This window comes from Suillus subaureus (assembly GCF_016647635.1).
Source record: "Suillus subaureus strain MN1 chromosome Unknown BJ212scaffold_6, whole genome shotgun sequence".
Lineage (NCBI taxonomy): Eukaryota > Fungi > Basidiomycota > Agaricomycetes > Boletales > Suillaceae > Suillus > Suillus subaureus.
Genome location: NW_024538562.1, coordinates 496,974 through 516,617, shown reverse-complemented (window position 1 = coordinate 516,617; position 19,644 = coordinate 496,974). Strand labels below are relative to the sequence as shown.

At 47.7% G+C, this 19,644-nt stretch overlaps 9 protein-coding genes across 9 annotated transcripts; 6 read left to right on the top strand and 3 right to left on the bottom strand.

Annotated features, from left to right (window-relative positions):
* Positions 1 to 30: 30 nt before the first annotated feature.
* Positions 31 to 1,973, top strand: BJ212DRAFT_1546815 (thioredoxin-like protein; the record flags this gene model as incomplete). Its single annotated transcript, XM_041341876.1, has 10 exons — positions 31 to 158; positions 211 to 225; positions 284 to 296; positions 348 to 480; positions 533 to 608; positions 659 to 837; positions 891 to 919; positions 977 to 1,189; positions 1,239 to 1,429; positions 1,489 to 1,973. The coding sequence occupies 10 exons, from the start codon at positions 31 to 33 to the stop codon at positions 1,643 to 1,645; spliced, it is 1,134 nt and encodes a 377-aa protein (XP_041196461.1). The 3' UTR covers positions 1,646 to 1,973.
* A 132-nt stretch (positions 1,974 to 2,105) lies between these two features.
* Positions 2,106 to 3,140, top strand: BJ212DRAFT_1445223 (Endonuclease/exonuclease/phosphatase; the record flags this gene model as incomplete). Its single annotated transcript, XM_041338075.1, has 2 exons — positions 2,106 to 2,189; positions 2,214 to 3,140. The coding sequence occupies 2 exons, from the start codon at positions 2,106 to 2,108 to the stop codon at positions 3,138 to 3,140; spliced, it is 1,011 nt and encodes a 336-aa protein (XP_041196460.1).
* A 429-nt stretch (positions 3,141 to 3,569) lies between these two features.
* On the top strand, positions 3,570 to 4,147 carry BJ212DRAFT_1264797 (uncharacterized protein; the record flags this gene model as incomplete). The annotated part of the gene is made up of 3 exons (XM_041330437.1): positions 3,570 to 3,640; positions 3,700 to 3,783; positions 3,949 to 4,147. 3 exons carry the CDS (start codon positions 3,570 to 3,572, stop codon positions 4,145 to 4,147), a joined length of 354 nt encoding a protein of 117 aa, XP_041196459.1.
* A 1,645-nt stretch (positions 4,148 to 5,792) lies between these two features.
* BJ212DRAFT_1297052 (uncharacterized protein) lies at positions 5,793 to 6,646 on the bottom strand (the record flags this gene model as incomplete). The annotated part of the gene is made up of 6 exons (XM_041332537.1): positions 5,793 to 5,852; positions 5,877 to 5,938; positions 5,984 to 6,001; positions 6,055 to 6,173; positions 6,240 to 6,457; positions 6,515 to 6,646. 6 exons carry the CDS (start codon positions 6,644 to 6,646, stop codon positions 5,793 to 5,795), a joined length of 609 nt encoding a protein of 202 aa, XP_041196458.1.
* A 1,170-nt stretch (positions 6,647 to 7,816) lies between these two features.
* BJ212DRAFT_915571 (uncharacterized protein) lies at positions 7,817 to 10,902 on the top strand. The gene is made up of 19 exons (XM_041344339.1): positions 7,817 to 8,007; positions 8,066 to 8,146; positions 8,195 to 8,254; positions 8,301 to 8,338; positions 8,389 to 8,530; positions 8,580 to 8,650; positions 8,701 to 8,755; positions 8,804 to 8,915; positions 8,975 to 9,017; positions 9,090 to 9,307; positions 9,358 to 9,405; positions 9,458 to 9,506; positions 9,563 to 9,659; positions 9,710 to 9,775; positions 9,828 to 9,949; positions 10,000 to 10,077; positions 10,126 to 10,195; positions 10,249 to 10,612; positions 10,667 to 10,902. The coding sequence occupies exons 1-18, from the start codon at positions 7,944 to 7,946 to the stop codon at positions 10,557 to 10,559; spliced, it is 1,725 nt and encodes a 574-aa protein (XP_041196457.1). The 5' UTR covers positions 7,817 to 7,943; the 3' UTR covers positions 10,560 to 10,612; positions 10,667 to 10,902.
* A 4-nt stretch (positions 10,903 to 10,906) lies between these two features.
* BJ212DRAFT_1265067 (glycoside hydrolase family 13 protein) lies at positions 10,907 to 13,141 on the bottom strand (the record flags this gene model as incomplete). The annotated part of the gene is made up of 17 exons (XM_041330458.1): positions 10,907 to 11,117; positions 11,168 to 11,229; positions 11,281 to 11,307; positions 11,358 to 11,361; positions 11,417 to 11,559; positions 11,605 to 11,647; positions 11,697 to 11,764; positions 11,823 to 11,891; positions 11,942 to 12,004; positions 12,049 to 12,173; positions 12,224 to 12,260; positions 12,312 to 12,350; positions 12,399 to 12,494; positions 12,560 to 12,688; positions 12,739 to 12,768; positions 12,828 to 12,962; positions 13,022 to 13,141. The coding sequence occupies 17 exons, from the start codon at positions 13,139 to 13,141 to the stop codon at positions 10,907 to 10,909; spliced, it is 1,401 nt and encodes a 466-aa protein (XP_041196456.1).
* A 524-nt stretch (positions 13,142 to 13,665) lies between these two features.
* BJ212DRAFT_1333002 (uncharacterized protein) lies at positions 13,666 to 15,045 on the top strand. Its single transcript, XM_041334827.1, has 5 exons — positions 13,666 to 13,868; positions 14,269 to 14,476; positions 14,530 to 14,580; positions 14,612 to 14,747; positions 14,848 to 15,045. Exons 1-4 carry the CDS (start codon positions 13,862 to 13,864, stop codon positions 14,745 to 14,747), a joined length of 402 nt encoding a protein of 133 aa, XP_041196455.1. The 5' UTR covers positions 13,666 to 13,861; the 3' UTR covers positions 14,848 to 15,045.
* Positions 15,046 to 15,349: 304 nt separating this feature from the next.
* On the top strand, positions 15,350 to 16,904 carry BJ212DRAFT_1546781 (uncharacterized protein; the record flags this gene model as incomplete). Its single annotated transcript, XM_041341875.1, has 6 exons — positions 15,350 to 15,412; positions 15,442 to 15,834; positions 15,898 to 16,023; positions 16,078 to 16,205; positions 16,259 to 16,408; positions 16,468 to 16,904. The coding sequence occupies 6 exons, from the start codon at positions 15,350 to 15,352 to the stop codon at positions 16,499 to 16,501; spliced, it is 894 nt and encodes a 297-aa protein (XP_041196454.1). The 3' UTR covers positions 16,502 to 16,904.
* A 695-nt stretch (positions 16,905 to 17,599) lies between these two features.
* Positions 17,600 to 19,512, bottom strand: BJ212DRAFT_1477564 (uncharacterized protein; the record flags this gene model as incomplete). Its single annotated transcript, XM_041339569.1, has 6 exons — positions 17,600 to 17,707; positions 17,769 to 18,230; positions 18,284 to 18,430; positions 18,486 to 18,842; positions 18,900 to 19,081; positions 19,149 to 19,512. The coding sequence occupies 6 exons, from the start codon at positions 19,510 to 19,512 to the stop codon at positions 17,600 to 17,602; spliced, it is 1,620 nt and encodes a 539-aa protein (XP_041196453.1).
* Positions 19,513 to 19,644: the final 132 nt, after the last annotated feature.

Genomic DNA, 19,644 nt, shown 5'->3' with positions numbered 1-19,644 from the left:
ATTTTTCCACTGTTCAACGTTCAAACCACCATGAAGCTGTCGCTGTCGCTTCTTTTCGCGGGACTGTTGGCTGGCGTTAGTGCCTCTAACGTCGTTGAACTCACCCCGGACAATTTTGACAGCGAAATCGGCAATGGGAAGCCTGGTTTAGTTGAATTGTGAGCTCGCCGCGGTACTTCCTAAATTCTTTTCCTGAACTTCCACTTCCAGTTTTGCCCCTTGGTGGTGCGTTGCGTTCTACACTCTCATGTGAACCCTAGTTGACGAACACTTCGTGGTATAGTGGTCACTGCAAGGTATGTGCCCCCTGTAATAACACAAGAACAAAACACTTACGCTCACTCTAGAACCTCGCTCCTACATACGAACAACTTGGAGATGCCTTTGCGCACGCAAAGGGCAAAGTTTCTGTCGCCAAAGTTGATGCTGATGGTGTCGGTAAACCTTTGGGACAAAAATACGGTGTCACTGGATACCCCAGTGAGTCTCTTATGAAGCTTCCACAAATACCTTACTCAATATTTAAATGCAGCTTTGAAGTGGTTTGACGAGGAAGGCAACGTCGAGCCTTACGAAGGTGGCCGAGACCTTGACGCACTCGCTTCCTTGTGCGTTCACCACATATATGTGCTTTCCCCATGCTGATATATTCTTTCAGCATCACTGCAAAGTCTGGTGTGAAATCAAACATCAAGCCCCCACCGCCCCCTGAAGCCTTGATCCTTGATGTCCACAACTTTGATGATATTGCCTTGGACGAGACAAAGGACGTCATTGTCACATTCACCGCGCCATGGTGCGGGCATTGCAAGAACCTCAAGCCAATCTATGAGCAAGGTAAGCGTCAGTCTTTGTTTTCTCTGATGATTTCCCTAATACTTGCACACAAGTTGCGATTGACTTCAAACCAGAAAGCAACGTGCGTACTACCCGACGATCTACTTGCTGTTTCAGCTAATCAGTATATTTTTTGCAGTGTGTCGTTGCCAACATTGACGCGGATGCACAACCGAACAAGGAGATTGCTGGTCGCTACGGAGTGTCGTCTTACCCTACCATCAAGTTCTTCCCTCATGGCGGAAAGGAAGTAGAGGCCTATGAGGGTCCTCGCACAGAACAAGCATTTGTTACTTTCCTCAACGAGCGCTGCGGAACTCAGCGCGCCGTTGGCGGTGGTCTCAACGACGAGGTGGGTCACGTGCAAACTGGTAACCAAACCCCTTCCTGAAACAGTGCAGGCTGGCCGTATTGCGGAACTCGACACCCTTGCCCAGAAGTTCCTGGGCGCTGCCGGTGACGCTCGTGACTATATTTATAGGGAGGCTTTGACGCTCTCTGAGTCGCTCGGCGAGACGGCAAAATTCTATCTCCGTGTGATGGAGAAAGTCGTAAACGACCAGGAATCCTACATCGAGAAGGAGTCTAAGCGGTAAGCTACTGGGCATCTGTGCACGTTCGGCTGATCATGGACTGATATATCTTTATTAGCCTCGGGTCCATTCTCAGCAAGCGCACGATGTCACCTGCCAAGCTCGATGAGATCAAGATGAAAGCCAACGTTCTGAGTGCATTCGTGGCCAAAAAGTTAGAGGAGGCACAGGAGAAGGTTGAGAGTGTCATCGGCAGAGCCACGGCTGAGCTTTGATGTCGGACGCGTAATGGTGAAGGATCCACACATATATATTGTTAATCTGCATGTTATGTCGGTGCTACCCACTAATCCGAGCTTCATACTCATTGGTTCCACCTTCCGAGCCCACGGTGGGCGTGATCTCCTCGTGCACCGCGCAATCAATAGTGAAGATAAATCAGGAACCTTTGGCACCTATCGTAATTTGTAGACGCTGGCGAAAGACTAAAACAGGACTTGGTATCAATTTCTTAAGGGCACGTTGCAGTAGACATCGGAAAAATAGAAGGCCTCGAGGAGCCTCGAGGACTGATTTACAACCGATCATCATGGACTGCGTGACTACTTATTCTACTTATTTCCTGGAACTTATCCTGAAACCGAAAGCTGCTGACCAGTGGAACATTCGACACCTCTAGTTGCACACTCGGTAGCTCATCGTCATCTTGATCAACTATCCACCCATCTTTCAACGATGTCTGATATTGATGAATCGTTCATACCATCCCCGCCCTCTGACTTCTATGAAACGGAGCCAGACGAAGCTCCTCCTCTGCCAGTGAGAGCGCGTGTGCGTCATGAGGCAGATGCCCAAGTACCGCTCCGCGCAGTGCGTTATTCATCTCGCAAAAGGCGTTGGGCACAGACTTCCAACTGCGCCAGAGGCGTCAGGGAGCCCCTACCATCTATCTTCCGCCTCGTGACATGGAACATCGACTTCACGGCTCCCGATAAGAAGAAGCGGCTCCTTGCTGCCCTCTCTCACATCCAGCAACACGTTCTTGACTGCAGGACCACTAGTGATCGGCCTGAACCATGCTGCATCCTGTTGCAGGAGGTACATGAGTCGGTTTTCACGCAGATCCTCAATGCAGAATGGGTGCGACGGTGTTTCATAGTTGTTCCCGCTAGCGTGGACAAGTGGCCAGACAAAGCAAAGTATGGAAATGTCACGCTGGTCTCCCGCACAATTCCCGTAGTCAATGTCTCGACCATCACGTTCAGCAATTCTAATATGGAACGCAATGCCCTATTCGTTGATATTAAACTGAGCGTCCCGGCTCACGAAGACGAACCCCATCTATCAGGAGGCATCGTTACCCTACGCGTTGCAAACACGCATCTTGAATCAATGCCAAAAGGGGCCTCGACACGCCCCAGGCAATTGGAACTCATCGCAGCTGCATTGCGTGGGAGGGAAGTCTTCGGGGGAATTGTGGCAGGGGATATGAATGCTATCAGCCCTACCGACGAGACTATCGTGGAGGCAGCCGGGTTGTATGATACCTGGGAAGGTGATGATAACGACGATGAAGGCTTTACCTGGGGATACCAGCCTCGAGAACGATTGCCGCCTGGAAGGTTAGACAAGGTGCTCACCACCAGACAAGAGGGCTTCATTGTGGATGAGCCAGAGAGGATAGGAATTGGTGAGGCGATTGGGAGGGACAAATGGGTGAGCGACCACTATGGGCTGGTGACACGCGTGCACATCATGCGGGAAGATTGAGGAGATAATGAAGGATCGGAGCTGGTGAGAATTGACGGGGTGCAATACTATGACCAAAACACTAACGTATACTGCGGACGTAGGACGAATCGGTTCAGTATCTGATGTATTTTTACGCTATCAACAACATTCCGAACAACGATTCAACGAACGTCGAGTGTTGAACGAAAATTCGAAACTGATTCTAGCCATGCAGAGAGACTCGAGATAGAAATTAGGTTGAAGCTATATGCATGACCATGGGAAGGAGCACTTACTTTAAATTTGTACAAAGATACTGTTGGTTGAGTGGCGTGTTTGGAAGTCAGTAATGACGTAATAATTAAACAGAGTCGGGCAAATAAATAAAGAATCTACAACTTTTTTTTCCACGCAGTTCAACTTCCTTCCCCCGTTGTTGTCCTCATTCAGCTCAACGACAAGTTCACGATGAAGTTCTCTGTTGTATCCCTCTCGCTCTTCGTAGCTGGTACTCTCGCCCAGTTTACAATCAACACTCCGTGAGTAATCTTACACGTGTACATTGAGTTGTCGGGCCCTTATTACTTCCTCGCAACAGGGCCAATGTTGTCGAGTGCCAGCCCACCCTCCTGGCGTGGTCCGGTGGAACTGGTGAGTTCTTCGAACATGCGGTCTTCCGTCCGTTCCGTGTCTGACCATGTTTTAGCTCCCTACTACTTGGTCAGTGATACCCATATAATATAGTTGTCAGCCATTGACCCTCAGCGAATTTTATTTTATTTCCTTTTAAACAGAGGTAATAACTTCGTTTCGTATACGCCTAACATTTTACTCAATACTATTTCAGCATCCTACCCGGTGCGAGTCCCGATGGTACTGCTCTTGAGAATTTGGGACAGCAAAATGGCACCTCAGTGACCTGGGTCTGCAACATCGCGTCCGGGACATCTATTGGTCTCACTCTTCGTGACAGCACTGGTGCGACTGCACAGTCGGCACCTTTCACTGTGAACCCCGGATGTACGTGTTTCAGTTGTCCTTGTTGATCGGTTGCTTAGGTTTTAACCTTGGCATAGCTTCAACTTCATGCACTAACACTACGTCACGTACGTCTCTTATTGTAACAATCTATCACCCCACTGATGTTTCATTTTCGCATTCCAGTATCGTCTGGTCCGACTGGCGTAACTAGTGCTGCCACACCGAGTGGTACTCCTGTTACCACTGGCACTCCTGCTACCACTGGTACTGCCACTGGTACTACACCCGGTGCTAGTACTCATACGTGAGTTGAACTTGTTGTCAAGTTGCAACGTGATCTGACGTGACATCCGTTCCGCAGCACTTCCACAAGCTCTGGAACCACTGCCGCTTCACCTGCGACAAGCTCTGGTGCCGCCTCTGCTAATGTCATCCGCGTTGGCGCTGCCGGCATTGCTGGTGCTGCTGTTGCTGCCTTGCTTTTCTAGATTTTCTCCGACATCACCGAGACCGATACCAGTCGAAGGACTTCAGAGACATTCACAGCTTTTCTTTTGCTAATCATTTATCTGCGACATCTACGACGTACATTAGGCTGTCTTCTTTTACGAGTATTGGAGTTTTACCCGACTGATGTTTACATTCTTTCATGCGACTGTGGGCTTACGTGCTCATTGCTCACAACTTCGATTGAATTGTGCCTTTCCCTTCGATCGTTCTTTGTTTTTGTCACAGACATTCCGGTTGACACTTTACCTTCGGATACTTGGGATTTGCTGTTGTACAGTGCAAAGTTCCTCATGGTCCGAATGATTTATGTTTTGGCGTGCATGTTGATGGTCATAAGGGTTACTGAGTTCAGTTACAAATTTCGGAGGAGCGTTGCGACTTTGCGGGTCAGGTCCGGGTACTTCTCAGAGTTCGCATCGCAATGGATTACGGATGTCGGAAGCTTTCAAGTCAGCTGATTAAATCGCGAGAAATGTCCCCATAGACAATAGGAGGGTGCTATGTATAACTTAGCAGGCTGTGATTTATAAGGGTTCAAGATAGATATTGGGATAAGCAGTAGTGGTTCAAATGAATTTTAACTTGAACCTATGAAATTGACACTTTGATTGACTCAAATGTGTCGTAACAATTGAATTCGACTGGCGAAACCCTTGAATAAACATGTTTGTCTTGAAATGAAATTCTCAGCCTCGGCGTTTCACGGAAGGGAACAGCAAGATCTTGACGATTGCACCCAAATTGCACCCATCAAACAAACGGAGTATCGCCTTAGTATCCATGTGGTGACATAGGGTGGCATGTCCCCGCTGCACAGATCTAGGTTTAGAATGTAGGTCAGCCAGCAAACTTGACGTTTTACCTTGTATCCGGCTGATCGCAGTACGGCCTTAAGCACAACATAGGTTCATCGTACTGCGCGGGGTACATTTTAGCCGCCTAGTTAGGAACCACCGGGTAAATATTTCGATGTGCCCCAAGAACTCCTACGAGTGATCGTATACGTGAGTGGTTGTACGCAGGGATGAGTCGAAATGTGAACAAGGATAGCATGATACTTTATGTAGGCGAACGCAATATGAACGACATCGTGACACTTGATCGTTGGGGAGCATGAATAAATGGCTCTCGATCGCGAAGTTCAAGATAGACCCACAAGGAAAAGTATACGTGTAATGCCAGCTCAGAAAATATGTTGCCTCATGTTGCCCCGGTATGGCCAGTCGGGTGGTCGCCCGAGCCGTCGGTCGCGACCCAATACTAGACACTTGCGTAGATGGTCACCTTGCGCTGCACGGCAGTGAAACGTGACGAGTTGAACGTGATGGTCTTATAGTGTTCTTTACCTGGCCAGGTACAAAAAGCTCGCATAGCATGTATGACATGCATACACTTATACCAATTGAATTCTGTGCAATGCTCATACGTCAAATTATAAATAAAGAGTCAGGGTAAAACACACGCTGCAAATTCCGTATTATTGTCGAGCTGATTGACACGCGAAACACTGAAGTCAATGCTCTCAATATTGTCGCCGAATTCAAACACAACACCACCGACCCGGAGGGCCGAGGGGTTGACCTGAAGCAATCCGAAGCAATCAGAAACATATTAGAAAGGACGACCACAAAATCAAGGTGTATGTACCTTATTTGTGATAGCAATTTGACTCCCGGCGGCTCTGCCTGAGGCTGCTTCAGGGTAATCTCCAACCGGGAGAAAACACCCTTGAACAGCTGCGCAGAAGTCTCAGGAACAGACGCTGACAACCACTTCCAGTTCTCCCAAGTTTGTATTTTGAATGAAACCAATTGTTGAAAATCCCGATCACACCTTGCGTCTCCCCATTGCAAGTCTACCATTCTCTGAAAGGACAGAGAACAATGTTTTAGTTATGTCGGAGACAGGATCCTCAATCGGACCGGAGCTTTCTGTATGAGCAGCAAGATATGAAGAACGATTCTTGGCGGGTCGTTAACGAATGCTTGGATGTTCAGTTCCCTTACTAGTGACTCGGGGTCCGTGTAGATCAACAGTGCCCGAATACGCGGCATTGGAAAATTTGCGCGCAATGGAAGAAGCTACTCACCGCATGGCCAGGAAGACGGAGAGCACACTTGCAAGCGGGTATTAGGCAACTTCTCTCCACTGGCACTATTACCGAGCTAGCGCTTAGATCGGGCGTTGCCGAGAGTCGGGAGCGTCGAAGGTGCTGCGGTAGTCTCTCGAAGAGCTGTCCATGCCAAGCCTAGGCTCCGACTCAGAGGCCAGCGATAAATGAATATTGCCATTAGGGCTAAGGGACCAGGGTCCGGAGTACGGTTATAATGCAAATTTTCACAGCCGCTGTACGATCACCAATTCAACGGTTTTCACAGCAGTTGATAAATATATTAACACAGATTATCTACCGCAGTTTACATAGAGTGAGTTTTAACTACTTAACCGATGTATGTGCCAATTACATGTATTTAATGGTTTTATGGTGAAAATTTGTGAAATACAGCGAATTCACTGTGAGCTAATCGACGATAGGCTCACTATCCGAGCACCAGCTCCTACTAAAGCGAGAACATTTTAAGTCCAGCGACCATCATCGCGGCAGGAAAGGGGAGTCGAGATATCTCCACAACCGTGACCAACAGAAAATTAACACGAGTCTTGTCGCGGAACTTGACTCCAGATATGGTACCGCAGTGCCGCTTCTGTGGGCCCGACCTACAGTGGATATATCTTATTGCAGGACCAGTTTAACGAATCTAGGTCAAAACATTTATGATCACAGTTTAAGACCATGGTAATACCATCCGCCCAATCCGGACTGACGAGGCTGTCTAGCTGTTCGTTCGTTGGGCTTGGAGTCGCATAATGAGCACTGTAAAACTGTTAGTCTACGAAAAGTGAGTGAGTGAGCACAGCAGTACTAATTGGATAAACACTTACAACAAGAACATGGGGGAACAGGGTCAAACTAACATTGTCTACTACGAGCAGCCGTGCCAAATACAGACTCGTCAGGCCTCAGGACCCATCGCGGGTTGCTGCGGGTTGTCATGGCCTTACATCTAAGGTTTGCAGGCATATGGTGTGTCAATAGTTGAGCCGCCGCCTACTCGCCGCCTTCGTTCTCACCACATCTTTACTTTGGGAAGAAATGTGCCGAATTGCGAAATTTCATTTCTGTTTGTCCAAGTATGTCTAACGCGGTTAAGGCCAAGGCTTCGAGGCGACCCTTGTGCTTGATCGTTTGAAAGTGATGGCAAGCACATAGCACAGTATATCACGATACCCCAAGAATCAATCACCTTCAACTTCTTCCCCCCATTTTCCCGGCAACTTAACATCACCTTGATGGCAGTTCCGGAATACACCATTGCAGACTTCATTCATCGAGAGTCGTGGTGGAAGAATCGTGGTACGAGCTTGGCTAAGCGCATCGAAATGAGCAATTTTCTTGACATGTCGGCGAGCAGGCCTCCTGATTTTAAATATCTATCTGATATTACCACTACTATCATCAGTACTGAATGGCCTTGATTCGTCTATACTAAACGGTCGGTCGTGAGCATTCACTATTATATGGTCGACTCAAGTTACTTTAGGTTTGCAGATTTTGCCTGGATGGCAAGAGTACTTCCATAACCCACAGGGGAAAACCTTAGGTGGGCAGTCCTAGCATTGTTGTAACCCTCTATTCACAGCTGTTAGGCCTCATAAATTCTGCCCAAGGCATTGGTGCCCTCAGCGTAAGCTGTAGTAGTTCGTTTAAATTACTCTCAGCTCACTTTGGCTTTAGGGGATTCCATTTTCCCCTTATGTGTCTGACTTGCTAGGACGGCGAGCAACTATGTTTATCGGGGCAACCCTCATGCTAGCTGGTGTCCTCACGCAAGCCTTATCCACCACCGTGCAAGTATTCATTGGCGCTCGTGTGCTCAGTAAGACCCCCATCCACAGAATAATTCTGATGCTTATCCTATCTTGTAGTTGGCCTAGGCATAGCCTTCTCTATTAATGCCGCTCCCTTGCTTATCAGCGAACTTAGTTATCCAACGCATGTATGTCCAATCACCTCGTCCGTTATTAGTTGTCTCTAATCCCAGTCAAGCGCGGAAAATTGACCTCTCTATACAATTCGATGTGGTATTTTGGCAGCATTATCTGTGTGTAACATTCCGTGCTATAGATTCAATTTCTGACATGTATTGCAGCGGCTTGGATCTGCCTGGTCGCTTATAATCGAGCAGGGACATCGGAATGGTCATGGAGAGTCCCTGTATTTATCCAAGCTGCTGTTCCTATCCTGCAAATGACGTTGATATGGTCGGCATTGTTGACTCTTGAATTGTTCAGAGTGACTCAACACTTTTGATCGTGTTTAGGTTCATTCCGGAGAGTCCTCGATTTCTAGTGGCTAGAGGTCTGGTGAGCATTCGCGAGGAATTTTCCTGGTCAATTAGAATTCATCGGTCGAGCTTTTGGTCCTTGTTCTCACAGGAATCGCGGGCCGCGCGTGTCCTCGCTCGGTACCATGCAAATGGGACAAGCGAATGTGACCATCATCTAGTAGCATTCGAGATGGCTCAAATCCGACATGCTCTGAACATCGAACGAGATATTGCCTCCAGTCCGTCCTACCTGACGTGCTTCGCAACTCCTGGTAACAGGCGGCGCATGTTTATCATTATTTCGATTGCAATATCCTCACAGTGGAGGTTTGGCTAACCTCGTTCTAGTTTGGTACGGGAATTGATGCTCCTTTCAGCGGCAATGGTCTTGTCTCATCTTACATCAACATCATTTTAGACGGCGTGTATGTTCTCGAGGTTAGCACGGTACTAGTACATTGGCTAAAAGCTCAACAGCGGCATAACCACGACTCGGACAAAAGCAGTGATTAACGGCGGTTTACAGGTTCATCCATGGTTTCTTAGAAGCCGCCGGAGTTGATATTTATCTTGCATATATAGATATTTAATCTCGCTAGTGCTCTATTGGGCACAATGCTTGTGGACAAGTTGGGCAGAAGGCAGTTGTTCCTAATTTCGAATATTGGAATGTTGATAGGTCAGTACTATTCTGTGACGAGAATATCGCTTATTGTATCGTCTGGGCAGTCTTCTCTATGTGGACGATTACCACCGCTCTTTTCAACGAGACCGGGAGTACTGCAGCTGTGAAAGGCAAGTGCGAAACCTTGTTGTACTTGGTGTGATTGTTAATCAAGCACGACAGCTACTGTACCGCTCATTTTTCTGTTCTACTTCTTTTATGACTTCGCGTATACGCCGATGCTTGTTTCGTACACACTCGAGATTCTGCCTTACAATATTCGCGCCAGAGGACTTGCAATTATGGTTGGAACTTTCATGACTCATATCTGAACACCGTCTAACATCCTGCACAGAACTTTTCTGCATATCTTTTCAATACTTTTAACGCGTTCGTCAATCCGTGGGCACTCGATGCCATAGGTTGGAAATACGTAAGTCGTATCTCGTTCAAGTTTCTGGTTGACAAATATTTCGCAAAGTACCTTGTTTACTGTGGATGGCTCGTTCTAGAGCTAGTGTTTGTGATGGTGTTCATTATTGAGACGAGAGGTGACTTTCATTGTTTTTGTGGCTTGCGGAGCGGCTCTGGATTTTTTCTTCAGGTCGTACTCTGGAAGAAACTGCTGCTCTATTTGACGGCGTGAAAATTCCTCGGAAAACCACGGAAAGGAGGGATAGCACAACTTTCGCCAGAATACCACAATATGGACCTAGATCACCCCGTCTAGAGAAAGACATGCCAGACAACTATTTCGAGCTTCATGAAAGCAGCAGCATCCGGAGTAGTGCCTTGGGATCACATTCGCATATCGAGCTTCAGGAACGCAGTGGAGTGCAGCGGACTAGTGCCTTCGGATCACCTTCGCATCTCGAAACACACTCAGAAGAGTCTGCCGTTACATTTGTTAAATAAAGGGGAGCCACCATCACGATATTGTATTTTATGCCCTATATGCACATAAGCAGGTTGGGACTATTGGCTATCGATGTTCTCCAGTTTTGATCCAGACCTCAACACAGTCTTCTGAAGAAGGAAATACTCCCCAACCGTCATGGTCAACTGCAACAGTTCGGGTGCCATCAAACAAGCTGCGGAACGTTGCTCCTGGGTGCTAGAGAACACGAGAGGTGAGTAGATGTTATAGCTACAATGCATAATGGATACGTACTGGTCCAACGTTCATTCGAACTTTGGACGTAGCTGGGTCCGGCCTTGAGGAAGTGATTAATATATGAGCATGTGCAAAAACACGAAGAGACTCACACCGGGTTATTACTGACCACAACTACACACCCAGCATGATCGGAATCGCCCATGCGCACGAACCCAATGCAGTCTCTGTGCTCAAAGTAATCTACCATAGGTCCATATGCGAACGATTTTCGTGCAAGGAGTAGCTGTTTCAGAGTACAGGAGGTGCCTTCGTCAAAGCACTCATCATTTGGATACAGGTCACCATAGAAAACACATCTGTCATGACATTCGTGTTAGGGCCGGTGATTTAGCGAGATTGCACATACGGATGTCCGTGACTTCGCAGTAGGATGAGAGCGTACGCTTGAGCTTTAAAGTTGGTGTCCACCTACTTGAAATTACTCGGAAGCCATTAAACGAAGAAGTGCGAACGGCTTACCCAGCTCTCCAGAGACTGTCCGACTTGCTGGAATAATCATTGGCCAAACCATATGCGGTCATCAAACGCTTGCTTACCGTGCTATTAAGAGAAACGCTTCCTCATGGAACAGTAGATATCTGGTGCTAGCACTCACTCGTGATTGTCAACAAAAGTAACAGCATCTCCTGGCCTCAATTTTACCAGAGAACCTTCAAAAATCGTCCTCAAGTCGTATGAAGCACCCGCCTTGCTTGCTCTATGAAAGTTCTCGTGTAGTGGAACGTCGAAAAAGGAGGTCTGTTACCATTAACCCCGAGTCAGTGATGTCATGAAAATGCACACCTGGCCATGGAACGCCCGAATATATGGGATTATAAGTCGCAAGCTGCTCTCGCTCAGGGGCCTGTAGATCACAGAATACAGGATGGACGTACTTCGCTGACCAGTACTCCGATACCGCAAACAAACGCTTCCTGCCTGGGTGGTCCCGAGTTCTTTTTATCTTCAATAGTAAAGCGGCTCCGTCACTAGGTGAATTAAATAAAGACAAAATTCCTTACAAATTCAAGGAGGAACTTGCGGTCTATGTGTTTGATGGCATCCAGTCTAAACCCACAGGCACCTGTGGTCTAAAACAATTTCAAAAAATAATGCAAGAGATGATGGAGACAAGACGTACGTCAAGGATCCACGAGCCCCACGAAAATAGATCACTTCGCACTTCAGGGTGACGGTGGTCAATCTATAGATAATTAGCGACCACTTTAACAAAAAGCCATGACGAACATCGATGCCTAGGAGATAATCATAGTTCCCATTCTCAGTGTCCACCCACCTTGACCAACCTTGGTGTCTTTCTGAAGAAATGCGAAATACACCATTGGTTTGTGCGAGATCATCCCAGTCCAACCCTTGGATGATTTCAGCCATAAAAAGCAAAGAAAATCCAACACGGACTGACCCGTAAAATGATTAAAATTCCACCGCATACTACTATACTGGCTTATATGTTTACTTCTAGCCGATGAAATTACAATGTATTGAGTTACCTTCTCAAGCCGTCCAGGAAAATCAAATGCGGTCCAGCCCTGTGGATGATATTAAAAGGTCTCTAGACCAGGGAAGGGGAAACGTACCTTGACTGGTCTCTCGTTCTCAATATCCCGTAAGCGATTTAATGGATCGACGCGTACAGCACGAAAAGCCTCCATTCTGTCTGCACCGAGTTTGTGCTTATGCGTTGTGGTGCACGACCGAGTGTGAGCGCAGACTCGTGAGGTGTAGCCAATATTCTTACATTGAGAACTGCATCGATGACAACGTTCATATCGCATTGCCTTGCAGCATCACAAGCTCTCAAGAGGTCTTCCTTTGTTCCCCACCTTGTAGCAACGGAGCCTTTCTGGTCGAATTCGCCAAGATCCCACTACACGAACCTCTGTATAGTGTTGGAACAAGTGTTACGGGACATCGTACCAAGTCATAAGCGTCATATCCGCGGCCCGCCTACAGCAATCGTATTACAGTGGGATTGTGAACATATCATCAAAACTGTTGATTCTCACCTGTTCCATTGCTTTGTTCGGCGGAGGGAGCCAGATCTGCGTGAATCCCAGTGCGGCCAAGTGCGGGGCTTCTTTCGTAAGATGCTCCCACCAGCTCATGTCTGGGTGTCGGGCATCCCAGGTGAAAAATTGTATCTTGAAGGATCCATTTTGAATGGGCATTTTGGCAGTACAAATTGTAACTGACAACTCACCATCGTAGGATTCTGAGAGCTTCCATTAGGCCCAAGTTGCATTGCTGGGAGGGATGGAGGCACCCATTTGAGTAGCAGGCAATCCAACCAATACCTAAGCTGGCGGTAGATGAAGCTCATTGAAAAGCGCACAGAGTTCATGACATTAATGAAGGCAGTCCTGCTGCCTGCACCAACTCAGGCGCTAACTTTAACCTGGTGCAGCTGAGTTTTTGTTTCTGGTACCGGCATCTTCCGAGGCCTATAAATCTTTTCGAAGCTGTACTCAAGATTTCTTTACCGTTTACATGACTACCTCTCACTACTCACTCCAGGAAGCGTTCCGCTCACCGATGGAATGAGGGCACCGTGTGTATCTATCATAGGATGGTCTATATAGAGGAAAGCCTCTTTAATCACTCTAATCACGAATATCTACGTTGAGAGGAGTTTCATGATGTGGCGACAAAATTCCCTTCCCTTTGGCCTCATTGCACTTTACTATGTCCATTGCTGCAATACAAATGTATTTGACCCTTCTCTGGGTCGACGTGAGTGCCAACTAGTCAAAGAAATCCATGCTTCGGATTGCAATGCTTGAACTTATTTATGAGATGCACATTTAAGTAAGTGTCAGGTGCTGTGTCAAATTTCAGATTTGACCCCATTGGACATCACATTACGGAGTGAGACGCACCGACCTAGAACCAGGTCGGTGATCGAGTTGGGCGTGCCATGTTCATACTGATATCTATTGCCACTCCTCTTTCCGGCGCTTTCGTTGTTTCCGCATCGTTAGACGGCCGTGTGCGTCTTTGGCAACTCCGGGTCCATTGCCATCCGCCGGCACGTCAATTTAGCATGATGTGTGATCTTCTTCATGGATGGCAAGCACATCTTCAGCGACCTTGGCCGCCACCCACCCGGCCCCTTCAGTGTGTTGAACAAATGGCTGCTGACACTGTTTATTCTTATTCTTCTGACAGGGCTTCAACGTACCATCGAGGGCATCTATGAAAGCGTATTTGCCCATCTTTTGGACTAACCTTTGTTATTCGGTACGGAATTGGTAGTGCGAATCCGCATAGAAGCTCTGGGGCACAACTGAGGGAGGCGGTGTATTGTCTTGGAATGTGGTATGTCACAAGAGGAGGAAGTCCAGCACATGGTGTAAACTACGGAGAAAAAGTTTAATGGTCTGGATGTGGTGGGTATCTTGTCGGCTGTAAACCTGCCAATAGTCTGATGAATGGTGTTCCAGATGGTAGCGAATGCCGGTCAAATCATTGTGAAGCCTGTGGTTGACTGTAAGCCAGCCCCGTCTTTGATGCACTTTCATGGTGACCGCCATACCCCAATAGCTACGCTCGCCGATTTCGATTGTATTTTCAACAGCAATGCGCGCGGGACGTTCCTGTGCTTGTGTATTGCAGCTAAGGTTATAATCAAGCGGGGGACGTGGTGGGAGGATAATCAGTATGCACGACCCTTGGTTTTTTCGTATTTGGGTGGTAATACCCTTGTCATAGACGCGTCGTCGGTATCAGGGAAGAGAGGGATACCGTTGACCAGCATTTACTGTGCGTCGAAATCTGCCATTCCACATCACAGGTACTTGGTGTGTAGCCAAGAGATTTTATTACCCCATTTCATTTTCTGTTCTTGCGTTTCACCGAGTGAATTCGGGTCACACGGCATCACCGTAAACACCTACGTGCCTGGGCCAGTCGATACGCGTCTCCTGTAAGTCATACTCCATCATGTTATTTTCGTTGTTGTATTATGTGCCGAGGTGCGTATCATTCATACTCTAGACTCACTGCAGTCGCACTGACCGTTCTTGATAGGTATTACACCGCTCCACATGCATGGACAAGCTCCGTTCTTTCTAGTGATAGTGCTGCACGCGGAGATCTCTCTGTTATGTAGCACGCTAGGTTGTAAAGTACTACACCTGCGGGATCCAATGTCGTGATATCAGATGCAGGCTGGCAATGCCATTGATAATGGCCTGTCCCAAATCTCCTCTCGCAATCTAGAACCATACTATCAGATTAGGCCGATAATGCGGCTGTGGAAAGACCACTTCGATTCGCAAATTAACAGCTCATGCTCATGTGGTCACTAAGGAGTTCAGAATGCAGTACTAATCTCGTTATTGATACGCCGCATCTTGCCTTGACTATGGTCAGGTGAGCTCACAGAAGGGCCTTGTAAGGTGAAGATCCGGGCAATATAAAGACTCCTCATACGTGATCTTTTCCCTTAACGTTGCTGGAATTATCTTATCGTAACCATCTATCCTCGGTTCTCCAAGCCATGTCCAAGTAAGTTGTGTCGACTGCTGGCATGAAGCGAAAACTGAATCTTCCCATAGTTCCAAATTCTCAGCTCAATCTGCATCCCCTCTCGGTAAACTCGGTATCGAGGCTGCCCTTGAGGCTGCTGCAGATTCATCCATCACACCAAAGCCCAAGATCTTTGATGAGTTCGCGTTAACCGATCGCGTTGGGCTTGTCTCTGGCGGAAATAGGGGCCTCGGCCTGGAAATGGCTCTTGCATGTTGCGAAGCTGGTGCACGTGTCGTATACTGCTTCGATCTTCCAGAAAAGCCGTCAGATGAATGGACTGCAAGCAGAGATTATGTCGCGAAGCTAGGGAATAACTCGCGGCTGGAGTATTTCAGCGCGAATGTCACTAATCAGCAGGCGCTTTGGAAGAAGACGGAGGAGATTGGTGATATAGAGGGAAGAATGGACTTTTGTGTCGCTGCGGCTGGTATTCTCAGGTCAGGCACAGACTGCTTGGAATACCCGGCGCAGGAGTACAGAGAGGTGGGTGGTTGATGATGACTTGCTTGCCACCGACAGTTTTTTCAAATTAACCCCGATTTCAAGGTCCTGGATGTCAACACTAATGGCGTCCTCTTCACTGCGCAGGCTGCTGGCAGACAAATGTCGCGCTTCGGACGCGGTGGCAGCATCATTCTTATTGCATCAATGTCGGGCAGTATCACTAACAGAGTGCGCCTCTCCCGAAAGCTGACATGGCCATGTTTACATGCTGACCCTGTATAGGGCCATGCCTGGGTATCGTACAACAGCTCCAAAGCAGCTGTCCTGCAGATGGCTCGTAGCATGGCTTGCGAGCTTGGCGAAAAGAATATTCGCGCCAACTCGCTGTCTCCAGGGTATATCTACACCAGGTTCGTCTTGCGATCAATTACACTGCAATACCAAATCATAATGGCTGTGATAGTATGACTGCGGCATTTCTGGACAAACAACCGCACCTCTTCGATGTGTGGTCTAGTATGAACCCTCTGGGTCGGCTCGGACGCCCCGACGAGTTGCGCGGTGTAGTGACGTGGCTGGCATCTAATGCATCAACATTCTGCACGGGTAGCGAGTACGTTGTCGCCATTGTATTTCCTTCCTTAGCAGTAAAGCTAACTATAAAATTCGCAGTATTATCGTTAGCGGTGGTCACCACTCCTGGTAATGGAACACTCAAGGAAGAAGGGCTTGTAGGATATATGAATGGAAGGCTTGTTGTATCTGTAGAGAAACCAGACTTGAACCTCGCATAGCAAGTCACAAAAGGGATTGCTGGGGTGCATACTAATCTGCAGGTTGATTTTCAACAAGCGAACCAGCAGCCTCGAGCGTGGGTAGGATGGAAATCTCTTTGCGAGCCGCAGCGTTGTCGGTCTATTCTACACGGCAGCGAGCACGTTATCTCCGCAGTTGACCGCAAATTTGCTCCACCGTGGTTAGTACTTGGTGATCACCACTCGTGGCAAAGTAGATAGAGGAACAAATTATTAAGCAGGTTTCGAACCTGCAACAGATTTCTGTCCTGTGCAGATGGATTGACAGTAGAATCACATAGGATTAGCAGTCATCTGCCAACGCAAAATGGAATAAAAAGATCAGTTTGCGTATAATTCGATGAACACAAAACATACCAATAATAAGCGAGTCGAGGGCTGGGGCTGGCCCCGTTACGATTAGCTTATGCATCCCAATGTTAATGTGGTGTCCAGTGAAGGCTCCACCGAAGAATTCGCGAAACAGTTAAGGCTTCCTGATGGCAAGACATTTATCCAAGATGCATGTATCAGTGTTTCTCTCTCGAGGTGAGGGTTCATTTCAATCGCTTTACAGTACCAGACGAATGCGGCGCTGCCGCAGAGCGGAATACCGGAAGACATTGCGGGCATGGTGTCGTTCCTCACCAGAAAGGATTCCGCTTATATCACTAGCCAGACGATTACAATTGACGGTGGAACACAGATGGATTGATGATGTACTTCTGACCGCGAGAACTGCAACATAAAATACAACTTGTTTGAAAAATATCTTTCAGTCCAGAAATAAAACTCTTGAAATGATCATATCTTCACTTGCCTTCCTACAAACAAGGTCCACGCCGTTGCGGGCTCATAAGCACATCATTGGCCCGTACGACTGCGACCAACAACTCGCAAGTCACCTCACGTCTCCCATCAAGAAGGATTCAAGACCAAGCATGACGTTCATTGACATTGATCACATCAAAGACTTCAGTCAGCCGCCACGCATCCACCTGGGACAGACTTCATCCGCGAGTTTTGGTGAAACTTGGTCCTGTGCTTGATGGATGTAATCGTCGCGGCGCATCTTTCACAGGCGACAGCTCGGTAGGGATTCCTAGGCCGATTCCACCCTGCAGGGGATTGAACCCCGATTTTTCAGCGAACCATCAACTATAGAAAGGTATAACACACCTGGTCCCACTGAAACACCAGAGGCTGTTGTTGCATAGAAGGGAAGATGCCTACATTGAGCTTCCGTTTCTTCTTCTTAGGTGCCGGATCTTGGTCGTCTTCTGCAGCACTATCTGCAATCGCAGCAGATTTTGATGTCTTTGCTTGCGACGACTCGGCAGCTTTCTTTTGGCTCTTTTCGGATTCAAGAGTACGTTTCTTTGGTGCCTTCTCATTTGGCGCAGAAGCGGGCTTTTTTGCTCGTGCACGCTTTGGTTTCTCTGATGCAGGTTTTTCATCGGCACTGTCTTCCTGAGATGCCTTCCGTTTCCCTTTCGCTTTGGCGGAAGGTTCAATTAACTCAATATCACTGTCAACTGGCTTCGAGCGCTTGACTGGTTTGGGTTTGGGTTTGGGTTTCGGGCGAGTTTGATCCGCCTCCTCCTCTGATGCCAAAGGGATAGGAGGAGACGTTGTGTTGCTCTGGGATTTTCATGCGTTGAGATATGGCATGGGTGCATGAAAGTTTGCCCTACCTTTGGAGCAGCGGATATTTTGAGCGCAGCAGTTAGCTGAGCTTTCAGATCTGATATCTCGTGCTCAAGTTTTTCTGCTGCCTTTTTCGCATCTGTAGCTTCATCTTCAGCCTGTTTCCGGAGCGTTGTCTGCTCCCCGGCTTCGGACTATAACAAACAAACTCTTGAACATACAACATAACAGCTGGAGAAAAAATCTGACCTTCCACTCATGGAGAACTTCCTTAAGCTTAGTGGTGCGACCTTTCTCCTTCTCGAGCACTTTATCACGTTCTTGGATCACCGCATTCACTTCTCTTAATTGAACCTCCAACTCGACATTCTTCTTCCGCAACATCTCCAGGTCTACATCATCACTTTTCTTCAACCCCTGCCAATTGTCAAGTTGACGTTGCAACTTGGCATTATTATCCTTGTGATCCTCAAGCTCCCGCTCTAGTTGAGTCACCCTCGCTTGTAGACCATCACGTTGCACAATTATCCGGGAAAGTTTGGACACATTTGTAACTGTAGCCGCGTCTGCGTCTGCTTGGGCTTCTCGTAGTCGGCGCAGTTCATCCTACTACTAAGTTAGACCATCGGTCATTTGTAGAAAATTGGCACTGAAGGAACAGACCTCGACATCTTCGCGTTGCTTATGAGCTGCTACAATTTCGTCCGACTTTAGCTTCAACTCGGACGACAGTGTCGCGTCTCTTGTTCGTAAGTCGAGAATAGTCTTCTGGTACTGTTGATCCCGAGATTTAAGCAAATACTCTGTTTGAGCCACTTGAGAGTCGAGATCTGCCTGAAGGTCCTCTATTTGACTCTCTAGTTCCGCCTCCCTAGCCTGGAACTATGGTGATCTTGTAATCCCTTTGTATACGTGCAAGCTTCTCGCGCCGTGCAATTTCGCGCTCCTTGAGCACTGCGATTCGTTCGTCGTCCAAAGCGCATGCTGTCCTAAGATGAGCAATCCTATGGCACGCCTGTAAAGCATCGCAACCAACGTGCCACTCCTTTTGCTCTGCTCGCCATTGTTGTTTTATGACATTGGCAGTGTCCTTGGCACGAGTTTGTTCAAGACTGAGTTCATCGTTCAGCTTCTTGATGGTGTGCTCCAAATTCCGAGTCTTCTGCACTAGGTTCTCTATGTGACCTTGCTGCGATGCGACCATCGCGTCGTGCGGAGCGAAGGGAGCCGCTGTTCGCACCGGAGTTGGTGCCCTCTTCGAATTGGGCTGCGGCATCGACTGTGCTACATTAGATCAAAATGACACGTTTAAGGAGAAACATTCTAACCAATGCTCGTGAACAAGCGTCAGATGAATATTATTGAAAAGTTCGTGGGCACCGGTGAAGCTAAGGAATGGTCTATCTTG

Coding starts and splice junctions, on each gene's coding strand:
- BJ212DRAFT_1333002 (XM_041334827.1), top strand. Junction 14,477..14,529: donor ACGTGGTGGGAGGATAATCA/GTATGCACGACC, acceptor CCCTTGTCATAG/ACGCGTCGTCGGTATCAGGG. Junction 14,581..14,611: donor ACCGTTGACCAGCATTTACT/GTGCGTCGAAAT, acceptor TCCACATCACAG/GTACTTGGTGTGTAGCCAAG.
- BJ212DRAFT_915571 (XM_041344339.1), top strand. CDS start 7,944: ATGGCAGTTCCGGAATACACCATTGCAGACTTCATTCATCGAGAGTCG. Junction 9,406..9,457: donor AACATCATTTTAGACGGCGT/GTATGTTCTCGA, acceptor AAAGCTCAACAG/CGGCATAACCACGACTCGGA. Junction 9,660..9,709: donor GAATATTGGAATGTTGATAG/GTCAGTACTATT, acceptor TCGTCTGGGCAG/TCTTCTCTATGTGGACGATT.